At 31.8% G+C, this 10,500-nt stretch overlaps 1 protein-coding gene across 1 annotated transcript; it reads left to right on the top strand.

Annotated features, from left to right (window-relative positions):
- The first annotated feature begins 676 nt into the window (after nucleotides 1-676).
- On the top strand, nucleotides 677-3,182 carry LOC133816714 (uncharacterized). The gene is made up of 3 exons (XM_062249061.1): nucleotides 677-1,404; nucleotides 1,496-2,971; nucleotides 3,059-3,182. Exons 1-3 carry the CDS (start codon nucleotides 677-679, stop codon nucleotides 3,180-3,182), a joined length of 2,328 nt encoding a protein of 775 aa, XP_062105045.1.
- The last annotated feature ends 7,318 nt before the right edge of the window (nucleotides 3,183-10,500 follow it).

The following is a 10,500-nucleotide window of genomic DNA, read 5'->3' as shown; positions in this document are numbered from 1 at the left end:
AGCTCACATAGAGATTGATGTATTCCAATTTGCTTCAGATTGTAAATAAGGTGATTAACAACTTATGATTCTTCTTTAAATAATTTATTGTTGATAAATTATTAACTTATTCATTTTCTATTTTTTAATTTAATAAAATCCTATCTAATTTTATATTTTAAATATAATTTAAATGTATAATTTATTTTTGTAAAAATATGTATAATTTATTTATTCTTTTATGCTTGAGTTGTTATCAATTAAATATCCAAACTCATATTAAAATCATTTATTCATTCATGATTAATTTTAAATTTGGAGATAATATAAAAAATATTAACACTCACCGAAATTTGAACTTTTATATATTTTCAATTACTATATATTTTAAATAACATTGAGTTCTTCATAATAATGAAAAATCTCTTCATATTTTTATTTTAAACGAGCCTTCTGTTTGCCATAGGGAAACTAATTGAAGTCTTAAACTTTATTAACGTGCATAGTTTTGGGAGAATTTATAACAAGGAAAAAAATTTGTGGGTACAATCTAGTAGTGGTAATAGTTCAGGGGAAAAAATCATATTTATCCTTTGTTATTTGATCATCCTTAAGTGTGATTGACTCAAATTTTTATTTAATATTATTTGTAGTAATTTTTCTAATCAATTGATTTGATATCTTTTTCTCAGTATTAATGGATAAGAGTTGGATGAATCAATCTAGATTGAGTGATTCATATGCAGAAGGAGTTAATATATTTCTTGATTTTGCATTTAAAAATGCAAGTCATGAAGAAAAAATTATATGTCCTTGTGTAAAGTGTGGTCTTATTACACCTGTTACTCGCACAACTGCATTTGAACATTTGATATGCAATGGATTTGTGGAGGGTTACACTAAATGGGTATTGCACGGAGAAACTTCTTCACATGCTGCGCAGAATGTTGAGACTCCTAGTGATATTCACGAGTCAAATTATACCATTGATATGGAAGGAGTTATACATGATGCAGTTGGACAGAATATTGAAGGCGATGAATGCGAAATTGAAAATGATAATCTTCAAGGCGAAGGCGATGAACCAAATGCAAAAGCAAAAGAATTTTATGATTTGATAAAAGATGCAGAGAAAGAACTTTACCCAGGTTGTACTAGTTTTACAAAGCTCTCATTTGTTATTCAATTATTTCATATTAAGTGCATGTTTGGATGGAGTGACAAATCGTTTGGCAAGGCACTTGACTTATTTAAAAGAGCGTTACCAAAAGGTGAAACATTACCCAATTCTTTTTATGAGACCAAAAAATTAATCAACATGCTAGGACTTGATTACGAGAAAATTGATGCCTGTCCGAAAGATTGCATGTTGTATAGAAAAGAACATGCTAATGACACAGAATGTGAAGTATGCTCTACACCAAGGTACGTTAAATATAACAATTTATATTCTTAATTTTTTTAGTCGACATACTTTCTAGATTAGACTAACCTTACATTTTAATTATCAAAATAGGAGTGAAGCTAAAGTCTTGCGCCACTTTCCGTTGATACCAAGGTTACAAAGATTATTTATGTCATCAAAAACATCAGATTTTATGACATGGCATCATAAAAAAGAGCATACAAGTGATGGTTGTATGAGACACCCTAGAGATTCTCCAGCATGGATTACTTTTGATCACAACCACAAGGATTTTGCCGCAGATCCACGAAATGTTAGACTTGGGTTAGCTTCTGATGGAATGAATCCTTTCAAAACATTAAGTGTTAGCCACAGTACATGGCCAGTTATTTTGATACCATATAATCTTCCACCGTGGATGTGCATGAAACAACCCAATTTCATTATGTCTTTACTCATACCCGGTCCAGATGCACCTGGAAATAATATTGACGTATATTTGAAGCCATTGATTGAAGAGCTAAAGGATTTATGGGAAATTGGAGTTGAAACTTTTGATGCATCTACCAAAAAGAACTTTAATATGCGGGCATCACTACTATGGACTATCAGTGACTTTCCAGCATATGCAAACTTATCAGGATGGAGCACAAAAGGAAAATATGCGTGCCCATCTTGTCATGAAGACACTTGCTATTTATGGTTGAAGTACAGTAAAAAACATTGTTATATGGGTCATCGACGATGGTTAGCAATCAACGACCCATTTAGAAATGATGAAAAGTCTTTTGACGGCACAAAAGAGAAAAGAATGGCTCCAACACCATTAAGTGGCTCTATGATACTCGATACACTAGCAGGCTACCAAATTAAATTTGGGAAGACAGTTGTTAATCCTCCATTGCCATATGGTTGGAAAAAAGAGAGTATATTTTTTGAATTGCCATATTGGAAAGATAATTTATTACGACACAATCTTGATGTGATGCATATTGAAAAGAATGTATGTGAAAGTTTGATTGGGACATTATTGAGTTTAGATGCAAAAAACAAAGACAATTTGAATGCGCGTCTTGATTTAAAGCATATGGGTATTAGATCTGAACTTCATCCAAAGGAGAGTGAGTCTAAGAAAACTGTCATCCCCCCTGCATGTTTTACATTAAGCAAAAACGAAAAAATTGTCTTTTGTCAATTTCTAAAGACAATCAAAGTTCCAGATGGATATGCTGCCAACATTTCTAGATGTGTTGATGTAAGGCAAAGAAAAATTTATGGGCTCAAAAGTCATGATTTTCATATTATTAAGACTCAATTACTACCACTAGCACTGAGGGGAATATCAAGTTCGCATATTCGTCAACATTTAAGTACTTTGAGCAACTATTTTCGCATGATGTATTCAAAAGTTGCTCGACCACAAGATTTTATGCAACTTGAACAACAAATACCTATCATTCTTTGTAATCTTGAAAAATTATTTCCCCCATCATTTTTTGATATCATGGTTCATTTGGTGATACACTTAGCATATGAGGCAAGAATTTCTGGACCATCAGTTTACCGTTGCATGTATCCTATTGAAAGGTAAAAATCTTGATTGATTTTCATTTTATTTAATTGCAAGACTTTTGTTTTAATATTTTTTTCTAATTTTTCTATGTATAATTATAGATACTTGTCTAAGTTAAAGTCATATGTTCGGAACAAAAGCAAACCAGAAGGTTGTATTGCTAAAGGATATTTAGCTGATGACATTTTGCTCAAGATACATGGAAGGTGTGGAGACGAAATTTAATCGCAAGCCTAGAAATTACAGTGATCTTATATTTTTTAACGGTTCTAATTAACCCTTGTAGGGTACACTTATGGTCCCATTTTCTAGAGGACTACCAACGAACTATATTGTTACATTTTTTAAAATTAAAAAAAAATCATAAATGTTTTAGTGCCTATATAAGTAGTGATTTTTAAAAAAAAATTACTATTGAATTTTTTCTTTCATATATTTCAATGTATATATTTGTATGAAATAAGATATAAGATGAACGAACAATAAATAAGAAACATTGTATATATAAAAAACAATAAATAAGAAACAAATATATGGAAACAAATTAGATATACTAAAATATATTTGCTGACAATAATAATTTACTTTGTAATATAATAATAAAATATTTTCAAAAATATGAAAGGGGAGTAAAAGAAAAGTTAAACAAAAACATAAATTAAATTTAAATTTTTTGAAATCATCCTATTATTAAGTTGATAACGATGCAATGAATCTTGTTTCTTTCTATTCATAATTTTTTTAGGTCTTGTTTGGACCTTGGATTTTAAGAGATAAAAAAATGAAATCCAAATAATCTATTTTTTTCATGTTTGGATTAAATCAATAGATTAAAAAAAAAAATTTCTAAAAAGATTAAAACTTAAATGTAGTATATATTCTTAAAAAAAAAAAATGTAGTATATATTTTTTTAAAATTTACAATAATTATAAATACATAAAAAAAATATTAAAAATAGTATCTTATCAAATTTGTGGATAATATTTTCCATTCCATTTTTTTCATTATAAAATTTTTCATTGGTCCAAACAAGACAATATCTTTACATTGTCATATGCGATTTTAACTTGATATTTTTATAGTATTTATTTATTGTCATCATATGATTTTAACTTGGTTAATTATCAACTTATGTAATACTTTTAAGAATAATAAAGAAAAAAAAAATCAATGAATAAAAAAGGTACAATGCCGAATTTAAGAAGCAAAAATAAACACATGCATACATATGTTAAATTCTATTTATAAATTTTTTCATGAAAATATATAGGTATATGCAAAGAACTTCATACATATATAATTTTAGCTTTAGATCCAGCTGAAATACATGGAGTATGAGAAACTTGTCTGCATTAGAAAAATGATCAAATATTGTACTACTGATGCCACTATTACTTGTAATTGGCGGCATATCCTCTTCTTTATTCTTTTTCGTTCAACCAAATTCAAATTCGGAATTATTTTTAAGTTAAAAAAAATTAATGTCAATTGTTGTTTCCATTTTTATTTTAATCCATACTTTCTGTACTGGACGGTGGTGGTTACAGCTAGCAAAACTAATAAATAAAGCCAAAGCCTAATTTTTTATGCAATATAAGTGTTGATGCAACAATTTTGGTCTTTCTATTTTTGGAGGTATCCACCTATTGCCTGTTGATTCTCCGGTCTTCTCCGACTAAGCTGGGATCTCCGATGATCATCGAAACACCTGAAAGTACTTGCAAGAAAGACACTCCGATGCTTAAGTTAGTATCCCCTAATCAATCGACCAATGTCCTTGTTTATAGGAAAAACAAGGACATATGAGACTGGGAATGACTTCCTGATTGGTTGTTCGTATAACTGATTTTCCCACCATGGAATGCCCTCTTATAGACCCGGACCGCAGAGGCCAGCTAGGACGTTCGCCTCTGTTTTTTGGCTCCTGTCTCTCATTACCTGAAACACACCGTTCCATTAATCTGAAAAAGGAAATACCTTTGGGCTGAATAATTTGGGCCCAACAATTGCCCCTCAGTCCAAGACTCGTATCTGTATAAAAGAAATATAGTTATTTGAGTCTTGGGCCAACTCCTTAACTCCCAATATATTTGCCCAAATTTCAAAATGTTAAATGCATTTAACTAATCAAAGGTAATCATTGTGAGATCTGATACACATTAATTCGAACTTAATTACTCTACAAAACTTTGTCGCGCTCTCACCCAAAACGATCCATATTCTTTCAACGGACATAACCTCTTCAGTTGCTTCTCCACTTTACTCTCTTCGCTTCCTCCACAGAAAAATCGTAAGCACTCGATAACTCATTGCCAAAATCAAATATGCAAAATTTGAAGACGTCTCTGCAGGAATCCTCAACTTCAATAGATAGGGAGGGGTATCAATCCATCTTGGATCGTCTTCGTATGTCCTGCGACATTCCCGACGATGTTTCAATTCAAATGCTATTCGATTCAAATATTAGGGATTGGAGATTCAAAGATGTGGTGAATCCAGGGGAAATCGTGTTGAGTTTGAAGCACATCGAATGGCTTCGCTTCCCTCTCCCTGCCATCCTTGTTCAAATCATTTCTTCATCTAGAGCTCACCTTTCTCAATTCCTCCAAAATGTTGTGCAAGCCATTGTTGGGGCTCAAATGATAGGTGCCATACGCAATGTTGAAATTTTTACAGAAGACATTTACGCTAACAACAGAGTTGTTGAGAGTAAACCTTGGCAGACCTTTTACCTTTCTCTGAAAACAAGACCAAACCTTTTTCACTGATTTCGACAGTTCGCACAAGAATTGGGATGAATACTTCTTTGTCATTGGTGGCTAGTGGTACCCTAGGTTTCTACCCAAGGATGTTTTCCCTCTCGCTCGAACCTTCATTGAAAATACGTTATCTTTTTTGCACATTTTTTGTATTATCATTTGTCTCTCTTCACTGCTATGATGCATGAATCCTGAATTTAGATTTTCTTTAATGCTGGAGACTTTGCGTGGCCTAACGTCAATATGAATTCTAGCAGGCGAGCTTACTTAACAGAGAAGGGACTTCTCCACGAATCAAAGGAGAAAACCATTAGTATCAAATGAGTTCTCAACCCCTACTGCATGCAAATTATGATTCATCTCTGCTTTAAAAAAAAGGTTGGCGGAAGTTTCATTTTAGTGAGGGCTCTCTGGGGCAGCAGACTTGAAGCTAAACTTATGGCTATTTGTGTAAGATATTTAAATTATTTTTCCAGGAGGCCTCCTGCCTCTTACACTCTTAAGTTAAATGAAGCTGAGTTCGATATGGCTTGTTCTGAGACTTACCAAGTGTGCGCCAAGCGTCAGGCTACTCCGGAGCTCAGAGCGAGAGGTAGTTCAGAGCCATCCCATTCCTTGGACGCTTCTCCTGATAAGTCATCTTTGGAAACAACACGCAGGTCAACTCACTTAAAGAAAGGATCATCGTCATCCTCAGAGACTCTGGCTGTACAGCCTTTGCAACAAGCACTACAAGAAAAAATGCTTTTAATAACACCAAAAATGTGTTATCAAAACATACCATAACACTTTTTGATGTGTTAAGACCGACTATGTTATCGTAGGTCAGGGTACTTTACATAACACTTTATCATTGTTATACAGATGTGTTATTATACTGTCAACGATAACACACTATCTGTATTATTTTAATAAATAGATAAGTGTTTAATTATGTTATTTATAGTCGATTATATAACACATTTCAATACTTATAAATTTGTGTTATACTACACTTTAGTATAACACATTTTTTGTGTTATACTACACTTTAGTATCACATTATTTGTGTTATACTACACCTTAGTATAACACATTATTTGTGTTATATAATGAAGTTTGCATAACACAATTCTTTGCATAAAAAGTGTTATTGTAATAGATATTATAACACAATTTTGGTATTATTTTAATATTTAGATAAGTTTCAATTCTCATTATACATTTCATTTTTATAACACTAATTTATTCCATTATATTTAATTTTTTTATATAATTAAAATTAGCTTTCTAATATATACTAGCTTCCTTAAATGAACTTGATTTTCAAATAACAAAAAGTAAAAACATTCAACATTGCATTAGCAATCCACAAATTAGTTAAAAACATTCAACACTGTCATCAACAACAAAATGTTCTTTAAGTATTCAAGGAGTCTTAAATATTCAACATAGTGACAAGTAACTACTTTCAACACAAAATGTTCTACAGCTGCCCAACACAAAGCCTTCAAAATTAAGTATCCTTTTCTACTTTGCTTGTCACATCTGCAAAATAAACAAAGAAACATTTTATTGTTATTATCTAGCATCACAAATTACTTCAAGAAAAATGATATGGAAATTATATCCAAGAAAGGACACCACATACAAAATAATGAATTCACAACTACACCAAAGCAAAAAAAGAAACCAAACACTAAATTATAAGACATTGGTTGTTTTTTGAGTATATAGGTGATTTGAGTTAATTGTTCTCAATTTTCTTTATCATGAAAAGGAAATTTTTGGTATTCATCATAAGCATCCTATTTATTGATTGCTTCTGCAGTAGCTCAATAACTCTGTTACTCAAGTGATCAATAATAAATACACCAAAATTTTATGTTTTGATTTTATTATAGCGTCTCTGTCTCTTATATCCTGTGTTTTCTTTATTTATGCTAGCTCTTAGAAAAGCTGAGAACATAGAATTTTAACCATTGATTGGTGTGGCTAAGAAGTTACAGTAGACATTGTTTTAATATATAATAATTTTATTGCTCTATAATTCTTGCAGGAAGAACTTGAGATTTAGGATAATCAGTGTAATAAAAATAAATAATGAATGATATTATATATAATTGGTGGCTCATCATAGGAGTTAATTAAATATAATATTACTTTTGACAAGGTCTAGACCTTTGGACTTGAGTCAGCATCACTTTCTTGACAGGGCTGTATGAAGAGACCTTTTTGTTTAGGGGAAAAACTGAACCATTTTCTTTATTAAGGGTTTTTTTATTGTAAAAGTTGTTATTTTTGTACAGGTGGTTTAGTTTACTAGTATATTTGTCCATTTAGCTGACTGATTTATTGCACTTTTTTGTTTTGTGTTTTCGAAATGGTCAACCCCAAAAGTTGATGAGGTATGGCAACTTCTGTAATGATCCACTAATCTAGACTATTTGGACCATTAACGAAACTATACATAAAATCCTTAAAAGAACTTACATTTGCGAAAATACCATAATTTATTGAGTAACTTGCAAAATAAGAGTTATTTACAAAGAAACAGAATACTAAGAAGGATTATGGGATCCCATTGTTTTAAAACAAAAGATGATTTAAAAATGAAAGACATTACATATTTGTTGCGGAAAATACACATAAAATCATAAAAATTTAAAAGGAGACTACATCCTCGAATCGAATAACGCTCGGCCCCTTGACTCCATTCACCATCGATACACATCCTCCAAGCGTCACGAATCTTTCCACCTCTAAAGCTTATTTCCTGCACATAAACAGAAAGGAATGAGCCTAATGCCCAGCAAGGAAAAATCTAACACATAGTCATAAACATAAACATAATTTCATAATAACGTCAAGACATATCAATACACATAATGCACTTATTATAATGGCCATTATTACTTGGGGTCCCATAGACTAAACAAGCTTATGCCCATGAGATTAGTGGGGTCCTACCAGCTAAATAGGCTTATGCCCACAATCTTTTTTGGGGTCTTGTTAGTCAAATAGGGCATATGCCCAAGCCTACAACATACACATCAATAACATATTCATAACATATGAAAAACATAACACATAAAATAGCATAAACATAAACATATAGATTCTAGCCTATTTTCCTTACCAAAGTTACCGGGATTATGGACTGAGTTGGGACTTTTGGAACACTCCTAAAATCATAAGAACGAGTGAGTCTAAAGAAAGGAGATGGAATGAAAGAGATGGAAAGACTAAACCATAAAAACATACTTACCAACTTATATGCTTAAGAGCTTGGATTCCCTAACCAAAATAAGAATAAGGTTAGGGAACTGAGTAGAAGGTTTTGAGAAAGGAAATAACATAAAATACAGAAAGGAACTAGAGTTTTGGGTTTACCTCAAAGATTGCAAGATCACTCTAACCTCCACCGAAATACTATAGAACTCACTTCCCAAAGTGTTTGATAAGCTTATGATGTTTAAGCTTATAGTTTTTCCCCAAACCAGGTGTTTACACTCTCACACTCACTTAACACTAGCAGCTTCTGAACTTAGAGCAAATGGTGAATAATGGCTGGGTACTAGGTCCTATATATAGAGTTTGGGAATGAAAATATCTTGATTTTACTTGAATAAAGATAATGGCTTTTTAGGTGAAAATCATTTGAATAATCGTTCAGCAGAGGCTGAAGACTCGTTCAGAAGATGCTGGACTGTTGAAGGAGTTTGAATGGCTGAAAGGAAAAGAATTCAAAAGTATTTGAAAACATGCTGGTGGAGGCGATATATCGCCCCCTATAGGCGATATATCGCCTGGACCTTTGTTCCCGAGGCGACCGTGCATCAATTCGTGTTTTCCGTATCTACGTGCTGCGATATATCGCCCCCTATAGCTGCGATATATCGGCATACGCTGAATATTTAAACACGAATTTACACATTTTTAGCTAAGTTTGAATGGAGTAAACAGCCTTGACTAAGCCCTCAACGTACTCAAAGCTGCTGACTGACCCTATAACATTCAAACTTTACCCTTATTTAATTTAATCCTCAAAAATACTTAATCCTTAATTACCATTCAAAACATGTGCTTAAAATCCTATTGTTTGATATCTAAACCTTATAGTATAAAATATATAATCCTTAATATCAGTCACATTAATCAAACCTTAGGTTAACTTAATATTCTTAAACTATAGATTAAACTTAGAAAATCTATAAGTACTACTATGAGTGTCCAAATAATTCCCGGTCTGAACCAAAAATCCATAGTAACAAAGATAATGCTATAAATACTATCATACTACTATCTATCTTAGCTAAGTAAAGTTCTTGGACTCTAAAACTTCTGGCACATTCTCGATTTTTCGATTAAAGATGGACCAGCAAGTCTTCCTTTGCACTTGAATTCAAAAGATAATTCTGATGAATAGAACATAAATTATATTTCATTACAGATTGTTATTTTGGTATTTTTGGTCATTTTGGTATCTATTGAACTCCATTAAATTGCAAGTCTGAAGGTGGTGTTTTAGTACAGAATTATCACATGTAATATTGGCTGCATACAAGAATTTTTTTGGCTAGTAGCTGATGAGGATGAGCAATACTTTTCAGTCTATGAAGAAGAACAATATATTGGTGAATTGAGTTAATTGTTCTCGATTTTCTTTATCATGAAAAGGAAATTTTTCGTATTCATCATAAGCATCCTATTTATTGATTGCTTCTGCAGTAGCTCAATAACTCTGTTACTCAGGAGATCAATAAATACACCAAAATTTTATGTTTTGATTTTATTGTAGCGT

The sequence above is a fragment of the Humulus lupulus genome, chromosome 1 (assembly GCF_963169125.1).
Source record: "Humulus lupulus chromosome 1, drHumLupu1.1, whole genome shotgun sequence".
NCBI classification, from domain to species: Eukaryota; Viridiplantae; Streptophyta; class Magnoliopsida; order Rosales; family Cannabaceae; genus Humulus; species Humulus lupulus.
This window is presented reverse-complemented; position numbering and strand designations above follow the sequence as displayed.

Coding starts and splice junctions, on each gene's coding strand:
- LOC133816714 (XM_062249061.1), top strand. CDS start 677: ATGGATAAGAGTTGGATGAATCAATCTAGATTGAGTGATTCATATGCA. Junction 1,405..1,495: donor GAAGTATGCTCTACACCAAG/GTACGTTAAATA, acceptor TTATCAAAATAG/GAGTGAAGCTAAAGTCTTGC. Junction 2,972..3,058: donor TGCATGTATCCTATTGAAAG/GTAAAAATCTTG, acceptor GTATAATTATAG/ATACTTGTCTAAGTTAAAGT.